The sequence below is a fragment of the Tursiops truncatus genome, chromosome 3, assembly GCF_011762595.2.
Source record: "Tursiops truncatus isolate mTurTru1 chromosome 3, mTurTru1.mat.Y, whole genome shotgun sequence".
NCBI lineage: Eukaryota > Metazoa > Chordata > Mammalia > Artiodactyla > Delphinidae > Tursiops > Tursiops truncatus.
Genome location: NC_047036.1, coordinates 170,824,850 through 170,847,960, shown reverse-complemented (window position 1 = coordinate 170,847,960; position 23,111 = coordinate 170,824,850). Strand labels below are relative to the sequence as shown.

General features: G+C 60.1%; 2 protein-coding genes across 7 annotated transcripts in view; both read left to right on the top strand.

Annotated features, from left to right (window-relative positions):
- The window catches only part of ARID3A (AT-rich interaction domain 3A), a 35,721-nt gene extending 23,214 nt beyond the window's left edge, over positions 1-12,507 (top strand). For all 4 annotated transcript variants that reach the window (XM_033854977.2, XM_033854978.2, XM_033854976.2 and 1 more), the window contains exons 4-9: positions 1,047-1,119; positions 4,459-4,642; positions 5,005-5,252; positions 7,587-7,868; positions 9,049-9,147; positions 9,626-12,507. In XM_033854977.2, the coding sequence (XP_033710868.1) occupies positions 1,047-1,119; positions 4,459-4,642; positions 5,005-5,252; positions 7,587-7,868; positions 9,049-9,147; positions 9,626-9,801 (1,062 nt within the window). In that variant the 3' untranslated portion in view covers positions 9,802-12,507. The remainder of the gene's footprint in view (positions 1-1,046; positions 1,120-4,458; positions 4,643-5,004; positions 5,253-7,586; positions 7,869-9,048; positions 9,148-9,625) is intronic.
- A 3,511-nt stretch (positions 12,508-16,018) lies between these two features.
- WDR18 (WD repeat domain 18) lies at positions 16,019-22,729 on the top strand. 3 transcript variants are annotated; one of them, XR_004526109.2, is made up of 10 exons: positions 16,019-16,894; positions 18,093-18,203; positions 19,359-19,492; positions 19,775-19,916; positions 20,414-20,557; positions 20,646-20,710; positions 20,799-20,923; positions 21,119-21,285; positions 21,432-22,065; positions 22,318-22,397. XR_004526109.2 is itself a non-coding variant. In XM_033854973.2 (10 exons), exons 1-10 carry the CDS (start codon positions 16,652-16,654, stop codon positions 22,447-22,449), a joined length of 1,332 nt encoding a protein of 443 aa, XP_033710864.1. In that variant the 5' UTR covers positions 16,260-16,651; the 3' UTR covers positions 22,450-22,729. The 3 variants fall into 3 exon arrangements, 1 of the variants encoding a protein (XP_033710864.1); XR_012331174.1 differs by having other exon boundaries at positions 16,030-16,894; positions 21,427-22,065; XM_033854973.2 differs by having other exon boundaries at positions 16,260-16,894; positions 21,997-22,065; positions 22,318-22,729.
- The last annotated feature ends 382 nt before the right edge of the window (positions 22,730-23,111 follow it).

Sequence of the window (23,111 nt, the reverse complement as noted above, 5' to 3'; positions counted from 1 at the left end):
CAGCTGGGGCTAATTGGTGGTTTCAAGGCCCCACACAGTCCCGCTTGCTCTGTGTCCAGGTGGCCATGGGGACTGCATTCCCCAAAGCTTAATTTGAAGCCTGCTATCTGCACTGCCCCCCTTGGTAAATCCCCCCCCCCAACTTTGCTCTCTAATTATCTCTGCCGGCTTCCCCTGCCTGCCAGCACCTGGGAGCTGAGGCTGGGGACCCCCTGCCCCGCTGATAGCCCAGACCGAGGCCCTCTCCCCACGCCGGTGACTGGTGAACCCAGGCAGCGGGTGCGCAGGACAGAGCCTGGGCTGAGCGTCCCCAAGAGTCCTGACTCCAGGCTCAGGCCTGCCTCTGTCCTCAGCTACAAAATGGGCCACCTCTCAGGAGCACATGCGTGTGACTCAGTGGACCGTACCGGACGTCCACCATCCTCACGGTGGCGATGGTCTAGGTGGGATAAATTGTGCCCCCCAAAATGAACATGTTCAAGTCTGAGCTTCAGGTTCCTGTGAACGGGACATGATTTGGGAATCAGGTCTTTGCATATGTGATTAGTCACGGGTGGAGATGAGGTAGCCCTAAAGCCAGTGAGTGATGCCCCATAAGAAGAGGGGGATTTGGACACACAGACACAGGGAGAAGCCACGTGAAGACAGAGGCAGAGGCCGGGGTGATGCAGCCACAGGCCCAGGACACCTGGAGCCCCAGGAGCTGGAAGAGGCAGGAAGGATCCCCCCCCAGCTGCCCCCCGCCCCAGCCTCTGGAGGGAGCACAGCCCTGCCGCACCTTGATCTCAGACGGCTGGCCTCCAGAGCCAGGAGAGGATAAATCTCTGGTTTAAGTCAAGTGTGTGGTCAGCTGTTACGGCCGCCCCAGGACAGGTGTCTCGGTCCTTGTTTGATAGTGGTGGGGGCAGGCCTCAGGAGATGTTTGGACTGTGGGGGGCCGGGGGTCTGGGGCCGGGACCCCTCGGTTGGCCCTCCGTGCCATGTGGACGTGGCACCCACACCCAAGCTCTGGCACCAACTAATCCATCCCCTCCCTGCCGTCGCAGCTCTACGAACTGGACGGGGACCCCAAGAGGAAGGAGTTCCTGGATGACTTGTTCAGCTTCATGCAGAAGCGAGGTGAGGCCTGCCCGCCGGGAAGTCCCAGATATGAGCACGCAGGAGAGGGGGCCCTGCTGCCCACTGCCGGGGGCAGGTGTGTCAGCCAGGCTGTGAGTGAGTTCTCCGTGGCCGGAGGCATCCAAGAGATGCCTGAGGGGGGAGACACAGCCCTGCCATGGTGGCGGGGGAGGTCTGAGAGAAGAGGCACCATCCTGCCTTGGGTATCTGACAGGAGACACAGCCCAGCCTTGAGGGTCTGATGGGGGAGAGACAGCTGTGAGAGTCTGAGGGGTAAGTCCTTGGGTGCGGGGGGGCTCTCAGGGCCCCAACCCGGAACTGACAGTCCAGGCTTCCTCCCTTGCTGCTGAGACCCGGGCGCTGAGATCCTGGCTCCCCGGATCCCCCGCAGCGGGGCTGGCCTCTGTCTGGGGAGCAGGGTTGCGTTCCCAGGCAGGCAGGCAGGCGGGCGGACGCTGGGTGGCAGGACAGAAGCTCCCCACAGGCTAGAGTCTGGCCTTCCTGCCGCCACTGGTGGGAGGTTTGGGTCCCGGCCCCTCCCTGCTCCCACCTGGGGCCTCAGTTACCCCATCTGTAAGGTGGGCCACCAACACTCCCCGCCGTGTGGCAGTGCCCCAGATGTGCTGAGTGCCAGGTCCACAGTTATTATGCGCCAACAGTGTACCAGACCCAAGCCACCTGTATCCCCCTACACCCTGGGGTGTGGGGTGAGGCGGATGCCAGACGCGGCCTTGAGAACAGCGAGACGACCAGGGACGGAGGCCAGGCCTGGGGAGCAGGGACTGGTCTGGGTGGGTGTCCAGGTGGGGAAACGGACGGCCCAGACGCTGGGGGGGCGTCGGGGGCATTCAGCGTGAGCCAGGCCCAGGGAGGATGGGGGAGGAGGGCACCCAGAGGGTCCCCAGGGCCTTCCCTCAGCTCAGAGCTGCCAGCCAGCCAGGGGTCTCAGGAGCACCCACTGCGTGTGGGGCTCATTTCCTTGATACCTCCTCCCCCCACACACCCCCAGCAGGGTTATCACGACCCCCACTGTTCAGGGAAGGAAACTGAGGCCTGGAGAGGGGAGAGGGCCTCTGAGCCACAGAAGCAGGAAGGGGCGGGGCTGGGGCGGGGCTGCTGGGGGTGGGTGGGGCGGGCAGGGGAGCTGCATGCGCTATGACTGTTTCAGGGGCCAGCCAGGCGGCTTCTTTGTCCAGGGCCCCTGCCCGCCCCTCCCTGCCAGCAGCTTCTGTAAACACAGGCCCAACCAGGCCCAGGCCGGAAGGGAAGGAGATGAAAGGGGAGGGGGCTGCGGCCTCCACATTAACTCCTCCTGTGCCGGGGGTGGAGGAATCCAGACCCCGCCAGGCCTGCTGCCCCCCACCCCCCGCCGCCCCCCACCCCCCATGTGGTCAGAGAGATCGACCCACCCTTTATCATCCCGTCCACACCTACCTGAGCCCCCCGCTCCCCCTCCCCCCACCACGGGGCTCCAAGCTCCCAGGCCCAGAGCCCACCCGTTTTGCCCCAGACTGGGCTCCCGGTGTCCTGGAGGCACGGAGGAAGTATGGTGAGCTGCCCCAGAGTGATGAGGCTGGGGTCCTCTGGGGCCCCCAGCTCCTGGCCACACAGGGCTTCAAGGGTCTGTGTCCAGCCCTGTCTCCCTCACCAAGCCAGGTGCTCCTGGAGGACAGGAAGCAACAAACTCCTATGCAACCCTCAAAACCCAGCTCCAAGGCCCTCTCTTCCCTACCTTCCTCTTGAATCCTCCCCTCTATAATTGGGGTCGGGGGCTTTGGGGCTGAGAATCTGGATACCATGTCCTGCATCCCATAATAAAGTAGTTTTTCCCGCACATCACAAAGTAAAAGCCTTCAACTGGATATCTCTCTGAATTCTCTGGGGGCTGGACATGGAGGAGGGGTCCTGCCTGCACCCCACCTTCCTGCGGTTTCCTTGACAACCTCTCCGCCCTTCCTTATCGCCCCCCCACCCCCGCCCGCCTCCATCAGTGCCTCTCTGTGCTCTCCCAGCCCCACTCCTTCTATAAACATCCGTCGCCAGGCTGCCGGACCAGGGCGCAGGGTCCCAGGAGGAGCTTTGGTGTGATTCCTTCTTTTTCCCAATGCAGAGCCTAAACCAGTGTCCTGGGTGGGCCAGGTGGGCGCTGTGGGCGCATCTGTGGGGCTGGGTGTGCTGCTGACACCTGGCGTTGCTTTTCTCTATCCTTCCTGGGCTGGAAAATGAAGTGGGTAGCGTGGGGGTCTGAGGCCCATCTTCCTCAACCCCCTCCAGAAGGTCTTCATTCCTTGGGGATTTTGCAACCCAGGAAGGGCCCGGCAGTGGCCAAGGTTGGCAGGAGGTGGTTCCGGGATGTCCAGCTTGTAGAGGGGGGACCAGGAAGCAGGGTCCTGGGTACAGGGCATTGTCCAGGGTGGGGGCAGGGAGCAGGAACCCACCCTGGAGCTTCCCTTTGCCACCTCTGCAGGGGCGGCAAGCATGCCCCCAGGGCTGGGGTGGGGGCCTTCAACCTTCCCTGTTGTTTATTGAGCACCTGCTGTATGCCAGGCTGGGCACCGGGGGACCCCATGTGAGCAGGACAGCAGGTGGGGGCCACAGACAGTAAACCCGTACTTTCCCTGCCAGGGAGAGAGGTTTAAGTGGGGGCTTCTCCACCCTCAGCCATGATGGTGCCAGGCAGGCTAAGCTGAGACCTAAGGGCTCCCACGGCTGGGGCTTCTGGGTGACAGGGAGATGGCTGTGCAGGGGCTTGGAGCATCGGGGTGGGTGTAAGATGGGAGCAGGGCTGTCTGTAGGGAGGAGCCCCCTCCCGAGGCTGGGCCACCCCCCCCCTCCCTCCCTCCCTCCCTCCCAGGTCTGGCCCACCTCCCCAGTGTCTAAGCTGCAAAGTGGATTAATCAAGCCCTCCCTCCCCCACTGCAAAGCCCCCAACACAGCAGAGTTGTTTTGGCAGCTGTCGTGTCTGTAGGAGGAATAACAAAGGCTGTGTTTCTCCTGCTGGGCCCCCAGGTTGGCCCTGCAGCTCCCCCGTCACCCACCCAGGTGAGAGCAGCATGAGGCCAGATCACTGATGGAGAGACTGAGGCAGAGCTGCCTCCTCAGGGCTCTCGCAAGCAGGGGTCTCACCCGGGTGACCCTGCCCCCCCCCCAGGGGACACTGGGACACTGGCATCCTCTCCTGGCATCCAGTGGGTGGGGCAGGGAGGCTGCTCCACCCCTCACAGCGTCCGGGACGGCCCCCAAGAGAGTGAGCCGCCCCAGGTCAGCTATGCCGAGGGGACCTGCGCTCACCGACACGTCGGGCACCACCCCAGGTGACGGCACCCCCCCTCCCCGCAGGGACGCCCGTGAACCGCATCCCCATCATGGCCAAACAGGTGCTCGACCTGTTCATGCTGTACGTGCTGGTGACGGAGAAGGGCGGCCTGGTGGAGGTCATCAACAAGAAGCTGTGGCGGGAGATCACCAAGGGCCTCAACCTGCCCACGTCCATCACCAGTGCCGCCTTCACGCTGCGCACCCAGTGAGTGCCCGCCCGCAGCGTCCGGGCAGAAAGGACCCAAGGCAGGGAGGAGTGGGGGGGGGCGGGGGGCGGCCAGACCACAGGGTGGAGGGTGGAATGTCCTGGCTCTGAGGCTATGCAAATTGAGTGTTGAAGGAATAGCAGGTAGTCGATGTGGGGACGGGATTGGGGACATGTCACAGGACAGGTATTGAGACAGAGGGAACAGCACAGGCAAGGACCACGGCTTGGAGGGCTGCCGGTTGCTTCCGGGCAGAGATGTGGGATGGGGATTGAGGAGCTGGTGCTGCAGCGGGGCTTGGCTTTATGCAGACCCCAGAGGCATCCCAGGTGCCATCCTGTCCCCTTGCCCCTGCCTGCAGGTACATGAAGTACCTGTACCCCTACGAGTGTGAGAAGCGTGGCCTCAGCAACCCCAATGAGCTCCAGGCCGCCATCGACAGCAACCGGAGGGAGGGCCGGCGCCAGAGCTTTGGGGGCTCCCTCTTCGCCTACTCACCGGGCGGGGCCCACGGCATGCTCTCCTCACCCAAGCTCCCTGTGTCCTCCCTGGGCCTGGCCGCCAGCACCAACGGCAGCTCCATCACCCCAGCCCCCAAGATCAAGAAAGGTGAGGGCTGCATGGGGCCTGGGGCCTGATCTTGACTCAGCTTCAGCCTGGCGGTGTGTCCCAGGGAGGGGACTGCCTTTTCCCCTCCCTGGGTAACTGGGATGATAGACCCCAAAGTTGGTGTGTAAGAAGGCAGCCAACCTGCTTATGCTGTGCTCGTAGCAGACATTACTAATCAATTGCCATTTTTCCAGCCCCAGGCCCCGTAGCAGGCAGACATCACTAATCAATTCATTTCCCCTGAACCTGTGCCCTCAGCAGACATCACGAACCGATAATTTTTTCCTCCAGTTCTATGCCAAGGCAGACATGGCAAATCAAGCCCAATTTTCCCATCCTATACCCGTGGCAGACATTACTGATTAATCACTGTTTTACTGTAGCCCAGTCCACTTGCCTGTGGCTGGTGTTTTTATTTAATTAATTAATTAATTTTTAATTTTTTGATTTTTAATTTATTTTTTGGCCACATAGCATGTGAGATTTTAGTTTGCTGACCAGGGATCAAACCTGGGCCCCCTGCATTGGAAGGCAGATTCTTAACCACTGTGCCACCAGGGAAGTCCAAGGCTGATGCTTTTCATCGCTGTCGTTCTCTCTAGTCCCTTGCACATGGCGGACATTACTAGTTGATCACTGTATTCTTTTCCCTTTGAGCTTTAGAATTCTCCTGAACACACTGTCCCACCAGACACCAAGGGTGTCGTGTGGGTCATCAAATGGACTTTTTTTTTTTTTTTGCGATACACGGGCCTCTCACTGTTGTGGCCTCTCCCGTTGCGGAGCACAGGCTCCGGACGCGCAGGCTCAGCGGCCATGGCTCACGGGCCCAGCCGCTCCGCGGCATGTGGGATCTTCCCGGACCGGGGTACGAACCCGTGTCCTCTGCGTCGGCAGGCGGACTCTCAACCACTGCGCCACCAGGGAAGCCCCAAATGGACTCTTTAACCACCCCTAAAGCTATTGCTAGGTGCCCCTGGGCAGCTCACTGCCCCTTGCTGAGCCCAGCTTTCCTTACACGTAAAGTGGGGGAAATTATGCCTTCTCTTTGGGGGTGTTGGGGAGCCTGCAGTGTGTAAAATGCCCAGCGTGCAACAGGCCTGAGGTTGCAGGTAGCTGGCAGCCCCCCACCCCTAATCCCCATCCATGGCAGACATCACCAGCCGATCACAGTCCCCTCTTCCAGCAAGTCTCTGAATCCTCGCTAACACATGTGGCAGCCCAGCCTCAAGCAGGTCGGTGCACCTGTCCGAGGTTCCATTTCTCATTTGCCACATGAGCTGTGACTCCCTACTTTCCAAGCTTGGCCCGGGGATCCGAGGTGATCCTCACAGCGCCCTGAAAATTTGGGGCTGGTCAGATCTAAGGTGAATGGGGTCTCACCAGTGACAGCTCCCTCCGGCCTCTGTGAGCCTCAGTTTACCCCCCAGCCTTGGGGAGTTGCAGCGATACCCGTGAATGTCATTAGGCATCTGCTGCATGCGAGGTCCTGTGCTGGAGCTAGGGAGGACGGGGGCGGATAAGTGAGAGGTTCGGACCTAATGGAGCTACCGAGGGGGCCAGGAAAAGCTGGTTCTGATGGGTCCCAGGGGCTCTTTTCAGCTGAGCGGGAGGCAACCAGAAAGGGCTGCAGAGACTCCAGAGCAGAGGGCCTGGCAACTGCAAAGTTTGGAGTGGGGACCCTCCTGGAGAGGCAGCCCCAGGCCACCAGGGATAGACACGGGAGGGAGAGTCAGAAGAGGAGACAGTGGGACCAGTGGGTGGGAACCACGGGGACGTTTGTTTCAACCACAGGACGGGAATGGTTAGGAGCTGGTTCTGGAGTTGGGCTGCATGGGTTTCATTTCAGCTCAGCCTCTCTCCAGGTCTGTGGCCTCAGGAAAATTATCCATCCTCTCTGAGCCTTGGTTTCCTCAGCGGTAAAGTGGAGAAAGGGGTGACTTGGTGGTTATGGGATTGTTGAGACGGTTCACGTTAAGTGCTTTAGACAAGACATGTGGTGAGCTCTTGTCATAACTAGTATTATATGTAACATGTGCTATTGTGGTCTCTCTATAACACTAATGCTAAATACTACTATGATACTGTCACTGTAACTAGTATTGTCTCCGTGACCTATATTACCATTATGCTGGTATCTGATGTCAGCCTGATACTAGAAAGGATCTTATAGCACTTGTGTCTATTCAAAAACCTGTACACTTCCCTGGAAAGGAAGTGAGCACCCCATCGGTGGAGGTATTCAAGGGGGTACATTCCTACCTTGGGTGGGAGGTGGGGACTGGGCCACCTCTGTTCCATTCTGGCCACCAACCCCTCTTCTCTCCTGTCCAGAGGAGGACTCGGCCATCCCCATCACGGTCCCCGGCCGCCTGCCAGTCTCCCTGGCAGGTCACCCCGTGGTGGCAGCCCAGGCAGTAGCGGCCCAGGCAGCCGTGGCGGCCCAGGCAGCCGCCCTGGAGCAGCTCCGGGAGAAGCTGGAGTCTGGGGAGCCTCCTGAGAAGAAGATGGCCCTGGTGGCAGAGGAACAGCAGCGGCTCATGCAGAGAGCGCTACAGCAGAACTTTCTGGCCATGACGGCCCAGCTGCCTATGAGCATCCGGATCAACAGCCAAGGTACCACCCTGGCGCTCAGACCCTCTGTGCTTCCTGCATGCGCACAAGGGCCCCGTAGCCACCACGTGTAAAGAGTGCTTACGGATCAGTAAGATAGAAAGGCAGACAAACCAGTAGAAGAAATGGGCAGCTCTGACTCGTAAACTCATAGGAAAAACCGTTCAACTCCATCTAGTTGGGGATCTGCAAGTTAACGAGGAGATACCGTTTTTCACCCGTCAGAGTTTGATAATATCAAACGTTGGTCAGGATGTGCGGAAAGGGGCCCCATTGGTCCTGCTGGTGGGAACGTAAATAGGTGACAACTTGGCAATCTCTTTTAAAAATAGAAAATGTGCTTGCCCCATGACTGGGTGATTCTGCTTGGCATCTAGAGCAGAACTAATGTAGGGAAACAAGGAAACACAGGTTTTCAAGGACGTTCACTGCAGTTATTTGCATGACGTCACTAGTGTGTCCATCAGTAGGGGAATTCTTGAATCAAGTCTGGAATACTTTGTGGTCATTAAAAAGAATAACATGGAGGGCTTCCCTGGTGGCGCAGTGGTTGAGAGTCCGCCTGCCGATGCAGGGGACATGGGTTCGTGCCCCGGTCCGGGAAGATCCCACATGCTGCCGAGCGGCTGGGCCCGTGAGCCATGGCCGTGGAGCCTGTGCTCCGCAACAGAAGAGGCCACAACAGTGAGAGGCCCGTGTACTGCAAAAAAAAAAAAAAAAAAAAAAAAAAGAATAACATGGGGAATTCCCTGGCGGTCCAATGGTTAGGACTTTGCGCTCTCACTGCCGAGGGCCCAGGTCCAATCCCTGGTTGGGGAACTAAGATCCCACAAGCCGTGTGGCACAGCCAAAAAAAAAAAGAATGACATGATTTGGGTGTGGGGACACCACTTAAGACTTGTAATCATGCTGTACACCTGAAACTAACACACTGTAAATCAGCTATAGTCCAGTAAAAATTATTTAAAAAAAAAGAAAAAATACTTCTAATCAAGAAAAAAGCAAATTTGAGACAAATACATCCTTATTCAATAAGTATTTATTGAGTACCTACTGTGTGCGCTGCTGAGAGATCCTGTCCAGCGCTTCGAGAAGCTTCACGTCTGGTGGGTGACCCACGTCACCCAGATCATTGCATAGGTGGGTTTATGATTACAAAGGGTGGTTTTTCTTCTTCCCGCAGGCTCTGAGAGCCGCCAGGACTCAGCTGCGAACCTGACCAACACCAATGGCAGCAACAGTATTAGCATGTCAGTAGAGATTAATGGAATCATGTACACAGGTAGGACCACCCAGCCCCCATGCCCACCTTGACCACATCTCTCCCTCCCGAGTCCTGGTTGCCCCCACCCCCACCCCCCGGGGGTGTGGCCTTCTTGAGCCCAGACCTCGTCCCTCATGAGACTCAAGTGATATAGTCTGTGTCCTATACTTAGCACGGAGCTCAGCACAGAGTAAGTGCTCAGAAATACATATCCTGTGTTATATATCTTATAGCAAATGATGTTTCCAGGTTCCTTCTAAAAAAAATGTGATCAGACCCATGGCTCCTATAGACCACCAGGTGGCGATGTTGACACAGAACAGCTCGGTGGCTGTAAAGACCCCCATGGTGGGAGGCTGAGGAGATGGTAGTGTCCTGCAAGCCGGGGGTAGGGGGGCAGGCACGCTCTTTACAGGGGGTCAGCGCTCAGGAATCCCTTGCACCTGTCACATGATCTTTTAAATTCTCCACGACTTGTCTCCTGTCCTTGCACCAGGAGTGCTGTTCGCCCAGCCGCCGGCCCCCACGCCACCCTCAGCTCCCAGCAAAGGCGGAGGTGGCAGCAGCCGGGGAGCAAACAGCGGGACCAGCAGCAGCGCAGGCAGCCAGGCGGGGCCAGCAGGGTTGTCTGCACCCCCCGCATCTTCTACCTCAAATAACTCATTGCCTTAACTGCTACACTCCTCACCCTGGGAGCCCACCAGACGGGTCAGGGGGTCCAGGTGGGCCAAGCAGGGGCCGGGATGGCGGGAGATACGGGTGGGGAGGGGAGGTATCCACAAAGGAGCGACAGCTGACGCCAAAAAGAAAAGAAAATATATATATACATATATATATATATATATATATATATAAAGAAAATTTAATAAAACAGGGGAAAACCAAGGAACACTTGAATTACTCAGGTTTCGGACATTCAGAGAGATGAATTGTGAGAGCAGCAAAGGAAATTAGAAACAAGAGAGGCAAATGTCTCCTAGGGCTTTCCTGTAGCCCTAGCGGACCCACGTGGACTGGTGTCTGGTTTGGACAGGCCAATCCTGTTTACCTCATACATCCCTGCACTGTGTTTTTTCATTTTTATCTGTTTTTTTCCCTTTTTTTTTTTTCCCTCTTCATCACACACTCACCACACCCAGCTCCTTGAGTTGAATGAAACCCCTGAGCCAAGAGCAGTTGAATTTTTTTCTTGTTGCTTTCGGGAACTTTTTTTTTTTTTTTAAAGAAATAGTGAACTTCAAAGTCTGTAGGGTTTTTAAGAGGTTTCGGGGGTTTTGTTTTGTAAATATTCTATTTTATTCTTGGGGGAGGAATCAAACCTAGGAAAAGGATATATATATCTATATATTTGTGTTCATTCAGGGAAACTGGACTTGAAAAAGCAAAAAAAAAAAAAAAAAAGCAAAAAAAAGAAAAAAGTAATACCCTTTTTATTTTTCCCATGACTGATTTGGGTTCGGTTGTGCATTTCCTGTGGCGCAGTGGGCAGCTGGCGGGCCCAGGACACTGGATCCCTGGGCTAGAGTCAGCAGAGCCGATGAACTCAGGTGCTGTGGTAGGGGCTGCATGCCGGGGGTCCGCGGGAAAGGGGAGCAGGAATGCTGAATGGTAGACATCACCGTACTTGTTCTTACTTCATGCGGGGCTCCTCAGTCAGGAACCCCAAAGTCTTAACTCGAAAGGAGAAATTGCTGGGAGGGGGTTCGCCTGTCAGCCCCAGGCTCCTGTCTCAGGGATGAATACGGCCTGGGGACTCCCTTGCCTGAAAGGGCTGCTTTTGGAGACTTGTCCATGCGGGGGACACGGGTGAGCCGGCCTTAGCTCAGGGCAGGGTTTCTGTGGGGCCACGGCACCCTGAACACCACCCCTCCCCCCAGCATTTTCATCTCCTCCACTTTGTCCCTTCGTACTTCCTGGGGTCCCTGCAGTAACTAAAGGAACTAAATAGAGGCTGAGAAGGGGCCGTGCCCCTCCCTCTGCGACCCTGTGCCCCGTGTCAGAAGGTGGGCATCGGGGGGGCGCGCAGCTGGGGGGCATTAGTTCAGGGCTGGTGAAGGTCTCCACCAGGCGAGCTGCACATCCGTCCTAAGCCCAGGCGCGGTTTGGGGTCCCTGGGGACCAGGTGCTGTTGGGTGGGGCCGTAGCTCCCACAAGGTAGCGCTCTTTCACGTTCCTCTGGGGTGGGGTGGGAGGAGCTCAGCTGTTCCCAGGGTGAGCCTGGAACCTCTAAATGGGCCCAGGGAGCCCGGCCTAACGAGCCCGGAGCGGGAGGGCGCCGCCGGCCGCCTCCCGCCTCCAGCCTCCAGACCCCGGCGTCATCTTGTTGCCTTGGAGACCGTGAGGGTGGTCCTCAGCCCCCCTCCCCCCGCCCCCAGTCTCTCTGGGTTTGGGTTTGCCTTGCAGGGCTGATGTGTGTCTTTGGGAGGGAGCCCGTTTCTTTGGTATATCTCAGGGTCGCTGAAGCCCCCCACCCTTCCAGGAGGGGGTAGCGCTGGACGCGGGGCTTTCTTCCTGCTTTTCCTTCTGGAAGGTTCTCCCCTCCCGTCTCTCACTGCAGCGGCACAATCATTGTGGGAGGGGGATCCTTTTGTCCCCAGACACAATCTGCTCCCCTCTCGCCATCACCCCCCCTTCTCCCTCTCCTCTCCCCCCACCTGACCGCAGCAGCGTGGGCGGCTGCCCTCTGCCCCCCCCACTCCGCCCCCCATTCTGCCGGCCGCGTGGGTGGGGGGGAGGGGGGGTCTCTGCTGCGAGTTTCTTTCTACCTCAGGTCTGACTTTTGATGCCAAAACCCCCGCCAGGCCGCCCACCCCCCCTAGCCCCCAGCCCCCAGCTCAGGGTCCCACCCCCGTGCGTCCTGTTGAGATCCACGTGTGTCTCGGGGAGCGGGTGTCCTGCAGGAGAGGCGCCTTCCCCCGGGTCTAACTCAGGGTGTGCCTGCGGTGCTGGGCGACGCTGATGATTGTAAGGGATGGGGGGGGGCGTGGGCCCAGGATGGGGGGAGTCCACCGGCCGTGGAAACGCGAGGGGGGCCCGGGGCCAGTGGGCGCTCAGCCCCCAGGGGGCCCTGCCTCTGACTGGGGCGCCCCCATCAGCCCCCCCTGCTCCCAACCCCGCCGCTACCTGTCAGTGGGGGTTTCTGGGGTGCTGCTCAGCACCCCTTATGCAAACCGGGACGGGGATGGGGGCTGAGTGCTGTTCATTCCAGAACAGGTGGGGCTTAGCAGCATGCTGAGGGTGGGGACCCCCAAACTCAGGGTGGAGAGGGGCTCCAGGGGCTCCCCTGCTCTGGAGATGCTTGTGGAAGGGCTGCTTCTAGAACCTTCCTTGTGACCTCCAAACCGGCTGCAGGGCTGTAGCTGTCCGGCTGGGGGGCGGGCGGGGGGCGGGACGGGGCACGGGGTGGCGGGTTGGTTTGTAATAGTTGTGTGTTTGTACAGTCACTTTTCTCACTGTTAGCATTTTTGCCCACTACCATCCTTTTTTTTTTTTCCCCCCCTTAATTTTGCTTCTGCATTTTTTCTTGGCAAACATGACTTCAGCCTTTCATTCCTGACATGTGAAATTTCAGTTTCTCTGGGGTTTGTCAGAGGGCGTGGGGACCGCGCCTGAACTCAGGTTAAAGGGAAAAAAAAAAACTTCTAATAAAAAGATGTAAAACTACTCTCTACCTCTGGCCGGGCCCAGCCTGTCGCACCCTGGCCGCGGCGGGGCAGCCTGTGACGATTTATTTCAGTTTTTGCAGGACATTCAGGTATTAAAAGGGAGGGAAAAAAAAAAAAGACCAAAAAAAGAAAAAAAGAAAAAAAAAGGTGTGATTTTGAAATTTAAAAGAACACTGAAAGTTTACATTTTATAACATTATTATGCAGATTGTATTTAAACTTCAGAAATATTTAAGACAGTTGTAACCCTGTAAAGCTGATGAAATATTAAAACAAGACAAAACACTTCTTTTAACAGAGAATGGCTCCTGTGGTGGTTTTTTGGGCGTCGCCCCACCCCTACCCTGGGTCCTGGCAGCAGAAGGCACAGGGCCTGACCCAGACAGCGTCCAGCAGGGACTGTGCCCCCCAGGGGACACTGGGCCACGTCCAGGGATGTGTGCGCTCCTGGCATCGAGTGGGGGGGGCGGGGCCCCACAGAGGACGACCCTCCCCCATGTCAGCAGTGCTGGGTGGTGTCACCCTGACCTTATGTGGGTGAGATGCACGGAGCTGCCCCACGCCCACTGGGAGCAGCCCAAGCAGTCTTGGCCGTGACAGGGGTCCACTCTGCCCCCTCCCCAACCCCCAGCCTTCCTGCTGTGGTTCAGTCCACATTTTTACACTTGACTTGTGGCCGCAAAGAAAGCAGACCAAGGGGCGGGCTCAGCCCTCGGGGCAGTTTGCGACCCCTGGGCTCAGCACACGTGGAAGGGAAACCCCACACACGGGCAAACCAGCACAGCAAGATTTTCTGGGCATCTATTCCTCAGCCATGTCTTGACCCCACCCCCTGCCCAGAGGACGTGACGGGCTCAAGGTCAGCGTGGCCGGATGGTGGGCAGGGCGGGCCTCCTGCCACATGGCTCCCCTGCCACCTGCTCCGGCCACGGCTGGCCTGGGCTGGTCCCTCCCGCCGGGGTCAGCCCCCAGGTCTGTGTTGAGTGAGGAAAAACAACTCACTCCTGTTGGAGACACCTCCCTGTGGCCCATCCACGTGGTTCCAGCCTCTGCGGGCCTGGGGGACCTGGAGAGGTCAGAGGACAGGGGTCAACCCACCTGCCCCTCAGAGCCCCCTGCCCCCCCAGGGAGGTAAAGGAAAAGTGTTTTTTTGTTTCGTTTGTTTTTTTGTTTTAAAAAGGCCCATTCAGCAAACTGGATCGGCCTGTCCAGCATCTTCATTCCTCCTCTGAAGAGGCCCAGAGATGGGGCAAGAGGCCCTGAGGTCACACAGCCCTGGGGCAGGGGGGAAGCCGGGAGGGGGTCGGGCCCCGCCACCTCCTCCCCAGCCTCCCAGATCCCCGAGGAGCCTCCCGCCTGCTGGGCCTCCCGCTCTGTGCTTGTGAGGAGGCCCAGGGAGCCTCCCAGGTGAAACTCAAAACCATGTCTGATCAGCAGAGCTGCGGGAGCCCACCAGCAGCCAAAGGCAGGTTTGGATGAAAGGACGCCGGAAAAAGAAGAGGGTTTTCGCTTGAGTCATCCGCCTTCCCCTCCGCCATTAGTGCACTTAACGGGGCGGCCCCACAAAGGCCAGGGCTGCTGGGTTTGTTCCTGGGTCCCCGCCGCCCCAGGTGGGCAGGGCGTGAGATGGGGCAGTGTACCCTGGGCCTGCAAACAGGAGGCTCTCAGTACATGTGTAGGGAACGAAGAATGCGGGGCTTAGACCCGGAGGGGTTGTGCAGACCTCTGTCCCTCAGTTTCCCCATCCTGCTCCTGCCGCCAGCCTCATGCCCTCCAGGCCTAGGATTTAGTGGGTCTAGGACCAGGAACCAGGCTGGCACCAAGGAGGTCTGGTGACTGGGTGGTCCGAGAGGCCCCCAAAGTGTGGCTTTTGTCCTGCCCTTCTGACACAACTGGTCTGTCCTCATTCCGGAACCAGGCTGGGGGTGGGGTGACCTCTGACCTCACACAGCAGCCTGGCTGAGCTGCGTCCCCCCACGGAGGGACAGAGGGGAAACAGGAGGAGTGGAGGGAGAGGCCTGGGAGGGGGCCGGGCCAGCACTCCAGCTGCCCTGCCCTCCAGCAGAGCCAGGGGCTGCCCCTGCCTGAGTGACCACAGCAGCGACTTCTGTTTGCACAACTGGTCCCCCTGCAACCGGCACCTGCAGGGCCCACCCTGCGTCCTGGAACCTGGGTGCTTGGAAACTTCCAGGCCAGACCTCCGCAGATGAGGACACACACCCAGGGCTCAAATCAGCATCCCTGATTTGCACATGGGGAAACTGAGGCCCAGAGCTGTGCAGTGACCTGCTCCGCTGCTCAGGACCAGGTTCAAGCCCTGAGTTGGTGGCTAGAAGAAGGCTGCCTTGTTCCACCCCCGGGGGTCGCAGAGTGTGCCCATTCTCAAATGGGGCTCCACAGAATGCCCAGGATTCAGGATTCAAAGAAGGATGTGGTTTTGGGAAAACAGTATCTGAAAAATGTAAACTAGCATTTAAGGTGTTTCATTTTTCTTACTCGCAGTAAGAAAAAAAGAAAAAAAGTTTGAGGAAGCAGGGAGGGAACATCAGCTGGTTCTGGGGGTGGAAATCAGGAACAGTTGGTTCTAGCTCCAATCTGTCTTTGGAATAGATGGTCCTTGCCTCAGTGTCCCCTTTTGGCAGCTTCTGGAGGTTTGGACACCCAGCTCTCCCCAGTTTACAAAAGTTCTTCAGTTTCACATGTCCTTCCCCCCCAACCCTGCCGGGGATAAAATAAAATCCAGGTCCCCATATCCAGCTTCCCCCTCCATGATCTGCCTCAGGGCCTTTGCACGCACCTCTGCCCCTCTTTCTCTTCAGGTTGTTAGTTCCCGTTCTAAGGACACCTGCTCTGGGAAGCCCCTCCTCCAGATCAGGCAGGTCCCCCCTGACGCCCCTCCTCCCGGTTGCTGCTTCTTGCTGTGGCCCCTGGGCCGGGAGCAACTCCGACCGGCATCCCGGTCGGTGGCTCGAGCCTGCCACCTGGCGGCCGGGCCTGGGGCTGCGGAGCCCCAGGCTCCGGGCGCCGTTCCTCCTCCAGGAAGGCCCCTCCTCCGCTCTCCTCTCCACCATCCCCTCCCGGATGGCAGAGCGGGATTGGGGGACGCACCCCGCACCCAGTCTCCCCAATGTTGCTTGTGGGTACGCCGCCCAAGACAGCCATGAGACCGCGACTCCTGAGCGAAATTCCCCGTTTTCAAAGGTTAACAACTAACTCCACATTTTAAAATGCACTGTTTGTAGACGTGGCCTGCGGCCGGGAGCGCTCACACGAGATTGTTGGGTGCTCCCCAGACAGAGCTCGCGACTTGTTCGACCCGCACCAAGTTGCCGAAATAAAAATGTGGATTTTGTGGCCCCCGAAGAAGAGAGGTCCGGGGGAGGCGGACGATGGATCCGTGAATATGCGTCTAACTACGTTTTGAACACCAGCTACCTGTTATGTTAGGTGCGTAGTCTGTTTTACGTGCAATGTCTCATTCGGGCCTGTGAAGTCGGTATTTAATATACGCACGTTAAAAATAATCACCATCATCATCCGAGAGGTTGAGTGCTTGACCAAAAGCACCCAGTGGAAATGGCCAAACCAGACCTCCAGGCTCTGAAGCTACTAACCGCTCTCAGGAGACCCTCGGCCTGGGTTTCTCCATCTATTTTTGAAAGAAATCTCCTTCCAAGATCTCTAACCAGGCTGTGCGTCCCTTGATTCTCCGCGGAGCGGGAAAGAAGAGCCCGCCTGATTCACAGGGTCCCCTCCCCGAGTCCTGTGCGCACGCTCGCGTCGGCCAGCCGCCGGGAGCCGGGCAACGTGGGCACCGCTCTAGCCGGCAGGGCGCAGTCGCCCGCGTCTCGCTGGTGATGACGCATGTCCTGGGCGGTGGAGAAAGCATGATGGCGGCGCCCGTGGAGGTGGCCGTGTGTACCGACTCGGCGGCCCAGCTGTGGAGCTGCGTCGTGTGGGAGCTGCACTCGGGCGCCAATCTGCTCACATACCGCGGCGGCCAGGCCGGGCCTCGCGGCCTGGCGCTGCTCAATGGCGAGTACTTGCTGGCGGCGCAGCTGGGCAAGAACTATATCAGCGCCTGGGAGCTACAGAGGAAGGTTCGGCGGCGCGCGCCTGGGCGCCGTGGCGGGATGCGCGGGGCTCAGGGGCCTGGGGTCGGGAGAGGGGGCGGTGGGGGCCGCACGGGCCCTGAACCCCGGTGGGAAGTGGGGAATCCTATTAGGATGCTCTGCGCACGCGCGGGTCTGGGGGCTTTTTGGTGGGGGGAGGGAGCCGCGCGCCCGGCGTCGGTGGGAGCGGTTAGGGCGCTGCGCGCACGCGCTGAGCTGAGGGTGGGCTGCCGCTTGGAGGTGTGGCGGGCGGGCCTCGGGGCAGCCAGCGGTGCGCACGCGCACAAGGAGAGCTGGGTGTGGGTCTCCTGGGGGCCCTGCGCTGGAGCCGGCGTGGGGCGGGAAGTGTAATTGAAAGGAGTTTGCCGTAGGGTTTCCGTGGGCATCGTGGGCTTGGAGGGTGAAGGTCTGAGGCCTGGGGGAGCCCGCTGAAGGGGAGCCCGGAGACTCGTGTATTTATCACTCCTGAAAAGACGCTTACTTTTTGCCATTAGGGCCCACGGTTTCTCCTACAGAAACTTCGAAATGCAGCCCCTGAAGCTGCTCGCCACGTGTTTTTGCCAGCTGCCATGTCTTTCGGCAAGCTCAGTGCTCCGGATCTGCCTGGTGTGGTACACACACAAACTTGAGAAGTTGTTTTATTTTAGACATTTAGAAACTGACGCTTACGATCCCAGGCGAGACTTCAGGGGATGCAGGACTGGGGCGAAAGCCTAGTGGCCAGACGGTTCCTCTGACCCCCAGTCCAGAGACTCACTGTCTTGCTTTTTAGAAAAAAAAAAAAAAGTATTTATTCGTTTATTCGGCTGCGCCAGGTCTTAGTTGTGGCAGATGGGATCTTCGTTGCCGCGTGCGGGATCTTTAGTTGGGGCATGCGGGATCTAGTTCCCTGGGGACCAAACCTGGATACCCCCCCACCTTCCCGCACTGGGAGCATGGGGAGTTGCAGCACTGTCTTGCTTTTGAGGAGAATCCACAGGCCTCCACCTCCACCCCCGCCCTGCAAAGCCTCAGCTGGAGCAAACACTCCCCTTCCTGAACCATGGATTGGGTCAAACCACCCCTGTCCCCACTCCTCTTTCTGGTGCTTTTGGACTTACCAGCTGTCTGGGTGCTGCTCCCACTCGCCTCGCTTCCCCCTGCTCCCTCATCGGGCATGAAACTCAGAAGCTGCTTCTTTCTCTAGGACCAGCTTCAGCAGAAGATCATGTGCCCCGGACCGGTCACCTGTCTTACCACGTCGCCCAATGGCCTCTATGTTCTGGCAGGGATCACAGAGAGCATATACCTGTGGGAGGTGAGCATAGGAGCACAGAACCGGGGTGGCGGGCTCCGCTCGCAGGCTGCCAGCTGAGATCACTGACCCAGTTGTCACCGACAGTCTGTTACGTTTGTGGGGGAAGCTCACCTCACTTTTTGCGTAGACAGTGCAGGATCTGAGGCAACAGAACAAGGCCTTTCCTGACCTCGGCACCGGCAGAACGACCTTCCTGGCTGCCCCAGAGATCAGCAAAGAGAACCGACTGTTCTCTGTGGACTGTGTGAGGCCCGAGGATATGAGAGAGAGCTGGTAACCTCACTCCAGGGCTCTTAAACCTCAGTATGTGATTCTGAAACTAAGAGGCCTTGTTCAGGCGCAGGGAGAGAAACTGAGACAGGTCGCCCTGTGGTAGAAATACTCCTTCTTTTCGCTGTCAAGCTGGTGCAGGGGGTGTGGGCAGACGTTAGCGGCCCGTCCACCGTCAGCAGATGTCTCAGGTGGTTGGCTTCCTTGATGGGGGACACTGTGTGGTCCTGGCTCTCCACCCTCTTGGAGAATTCCTGGCCAGCGTGAGCTGTGGCCACGAGGGGGCGCCCCACGGGGCTAACCGAAGGCTGGCACACAGGCTGGGGCCTTTCTGATGCCTGTATCCGCCTCTGTGTGTAGCCTCTCTCCTTCCTTTTGCAGCGGGGTGAGCGGCTGTGTGTCTGTGTCCAGGTGTCCGTCTTAAAGAGACAATGGCCACTTCGCTCCCACGTCACCTCTTCTGAATTGATTACATCTTCAGAGATTATGTCCCGTTCAAGGGAGGTCACAGGTTCCGGAGGTTGGGCGTGGACACGTGTGTCTGGGGGACACAGTTCAACCTGCGGCAGCATCTGTGCCCCCCGCCAGCCAGTTCGGAAGATGGTGACTTGCAGCTGTGGCTGCAAAGATCGCCCCTGGGTCCAGCCGATCCTGGAGAGACCCTCCCTCACCAGCCCCCCTCGGCCTTGTCCCCTTGCTGACACCTTCCCTGGGGCTGTGTCATCTCACTGGGGACAGGGTGGGAACAGGTGCTCGCAGGATCCAAGGGGGCACGGCCCCGCAGCCTCCCTGTTCACTTCAGAGCCGCTTGGGGAGGGCCCTCCCCCCTCTCCCCTCCCACTCCCCCAGGGCTCCCCGTGACCCGGTGCCCCTCCGCCTCCCCAGGTTTCCACGGGGAACCTTCTGGTCATCCTGAGCCGCCACTACCAGGATGTGTCGTGCCTACAGTTCACGGGGGACAGCAGCCACTTCGTCTCGGGGGGCAAGGACTGCCTGGTGCTGGCTTGGAGCCTCTGCAGGTAGAGCCCCGGCCCTGGCGGCTCCCCATCCGGCTGTAGCCTCTGGCCGGGCGAGGCCTTAACCACGAGGGCGGGGAACCTGCTGTGCAGAGAGGCCAGGCCCCGGGGTGGGAAGGGGCTCCAGGTCAGGTAGGCTGGTGCCAGGAGGACGGGGCCCTGGGCAGCTACCCAGGACTTTTATTCGGGTGAGGGGGCCTGGTTGCTGCCCGGAGACAGGGTATAAAGGCGTCGAGATGTGGGCCGCCCTCCCCGCTGAGGTCCGGCTCCTCCCCACCCCCCAAGCGTGCTGCAGGCAGACCCCTCCCGGACCCCCGCCCCCCGACACGTGTGGTCTCGCCACACCCTCCCCATCACAGACCTGCACTGCGGCTTTGGTGGGCCCCTGGCCCGGGTGGCCACTTCCTCGCTGGACCAGACAGTGAAGGTAGGGCCCTGCCCTGACCCCTGCAGTGGATCTGTGAGCTGAGCCCGGCGGCTGGCGGGTTCCTGGCCCATAGGAACCAGAGCATCATCTCCTCCCGCTGGCTGGTGGCTCCAGACAGCTCTTAATCCCCCGCTGCCTGGGGCCTCAAGGACGGCCGGGGGCGGGGGGCGGGCAGTCCAGGCCTCTGTTGGCTTGGAAGTTCCCACTCGGCCACTGCACCTGGCAGCTCCTGGCCAAGCCTCAGGGGATTTGAGGGAGTCCTCAGGTCTTTGTCCCTGGTTGGGGCAGTCCAGGGCTGACCTGGTGGTGGCCTGGGGGCTGACAGTAACTGAAGCCGGTGGTGGCGAGGGGTCCCAGCGTGAGAAGCAGGTCCCTCAACCCCCGAGCCCCCCGTGGTGACAGCTCCCGTCTGAGGTTCCTGTGGCATCCAGAGTCTCCCGGCTGGGCCGCTGCGCTCCACTCCGCTCTCAGACCCATGCCCCCGTCCCTGCCCCCAGCTGTGGGAGGTCTCCTCCGGCGAGCTGCTGCTGTCTGTGCTCTTCGACGTGAGCATCATGGCCGTGACCATGGACCTGGCTGAGCATCACATGTTCTGCGGTGGTAGTGACGGCTCCATCTTCCAGGTCGACCTCTGTACCTGGGTGAGTGGGCGTGGGGGGCGGCGGTGTGCGCGGCTTGGGGCTGAGATGCAGCTGTGCCCTGTGCTCACCGGCCCTCCCGCTTCCGCAGCCCGGGCAGAGAGAGAAGAGCTTCCAGCCGGAGCAGGACCACGGGAAGGTGTTCAGAGGGCACAGGTACAGGGATGGGGTCGACCAGGAGGTGGGGGGGGGGGGGTCACTGTGCCGCCCTCCCCCGGGCGCCAGGTGACCTGTCTGTCCCCAGGAACCAGGTGACCTGCCTGTCAGTGTCCACGGATGGCAGCGTGCTACTCTCGGGCTCCCACGACGAGACGGTGCGCCTCTGGGATGTGCAGAGCCAGCAGTGCCTCAGGACGGTGGCTCTCAAAGGTGGGCGCACGCAGCCCTCCTGGAGGCCCTGGGCCCGGGGGGCCTTGTCCACACGTGGGCGGCCCGGGGCTGGAGCAAGGCCCCAGGGTTTGCCTCGTGGAGGGTGGGGACGGGAATGCACGGGAGTGTCAGGGCCAGGTGGGTGGCTGGAGGGGCGGAGGGCGGGTCCCGACGCTGCCTGCCCGCCTGCCCCAGGCCCCGTGACCAACGCCTGTATCGTGCTGGCGCCCGTCAGCATGCTGAGCTCCGACTGCAGGCCCAGCCTGCCCTTGCCGCACTTCAACAAGCACCTGCTGGGCGCAGAGCATGGGGACGAGCCGCGCCACGGGGGCCTCACGCTGCGCCTGGGCCTCCACCAGCAGGTACGTCTCACCCCCAGCAGGGACCCCCACCCTTGGGCCTCAGCCTCTGCCGTGTGGCCTTGGGTGCCCTTGGGTCGGGTCCTGGTGGGGACCTTCCACATGCTCCTTTGCTGAAGAGGTTTCTCTGCCCTTGTCGTTGAGGCCAGTCTGATGGCTGGTCCCTGGCCTCAGGAAGCCCTGGAACCTTCCAGAGAGGGAGCGGGCCACGCTGCCCTTTGAGAACAACAACAGGGTGGTGTTCCAGGGGCCGATCAGGACCCAGAGGTTGTGCACGGGCAGCCACCTTCTCCAGCTCGGCGGCGGGAGCGCTCACAGCCCCAGTGCCCATGGGACCCCCTTCATGACGGCCTGCCTGCCCCTCCAGGCCCCTGGGGCCCCTCCCTACCTGTCCTCAGCGCGGCCAGCCTTGCCCACTGAGGCCAGGCTCTGTCTGCTGTCTCTGCGCCTCGGAGTCACACGAGCCTGCGGGGCTGTCCACACCCCTCCCGGCGGCCTGATGGATGGCTGTGCCAGGCTCCGGGCTGCTGGCCCAGGGCAGCGTGCCCAGACAGGGTCCAGCGAGAGACGGATGGCCTCTGGGCGGCAGCAGGGTCCATCATCTCACAGGGCGGCTGAGCCCTCCCAGGGCTGGAGGCACCAGCTGACCGTTTGTCTGCACGTCCCTCGAGGTTTGATGGGAGTGGCCAGCTAATGCGGCCCCTTCTGTTCCAGGGATCAGAGCCCAGCTACCTGGAGCGGGCGGAACAGCTGCACGGGGTGATGTGCAGCACGTTGGAGAAGGTGGGAGGGGAGAGGCCCCAAAATGGGGGAGGGGAGGGGCCCAAGATGGGGGCGGGGGCCCAAGATGGGGGCTTGTCCGGAGGGAAGGGCGGCAGGGGGCCTGGGCCTGGGTTGGAAGGGATGTGCCCCCGCCCCACCCCCCGTCATGGACCGTGGGGACGGTGGCCCTCAGTGCCAGCCTCGCCCCGCTGCCTGCCAGTGGGATGTCTGAGGCCCCCTCCCGCTCTGAGCATTCCACCGCCCCTCCCCCAGAGCGTGCTGGGTGGCCAGGACCAGCTGCGGATCCGCGTGGCAGAGCTGGAGGACGAGGTGCGGAACCTGCGCAAGATCAACCGCGACCTCTTTGACTTCTCCACGCGCATCATCACTCGGCCGGCCAAGTGAGCGCGTGCACCCGACCCCGGCCAAGGGAGGCCCAGTGAGCACACACACAGCCCGGACCCGCGCCTGGACCCGCACCCGGACCTGCCCCCTGGGCTCCCCCCGGGACCCTCCCGACTGGCTGGCAGAGCCCGAGGCCCGCGCCCATCCTCTGCCAGCGTCCTGTCATTTGGATTTGCCACCCCCACCAGTGGTCGTGGTCCAGTGCTGACCCGCTGTCCTTCCGTGACCTCCCATGTCATGTTGGTGCTGTGCCACATCTAACAAAAGAGCTGAAATCCTGCCTCTCGGCCTCCTTGTGCCCACGCCGGGCTCAGGACCCCGGTGGCGGGACCTGCCTCAGGGGCCTCGCCGTAGCCATCACAGCGTCCGAGTTTCAGATCTAGCGTCGAGAAGCCTTGGTTCTCGCCTCTTAACTCACCTGCTGCCCCAGTGCCTTTCCATGACCCAGAGACCATGCCACCAGTGGGACAGGGCAGGGGCATCCTGGGAGCTGCAGGACGAGGTCCCCAGGGGCAGGAGTGACTCAGGGACAGCAGTGCAGTCACACTGGTCCCGTCACCCCAACCTGGGTCAGGGCAGCTGGCTCTGGGGTGGCAGCCAATTCTGGGCCAGGGTCATCTTGACCAGAACCTTCTTGGTGTCAGGGGCCGGAGGGAAGCCAG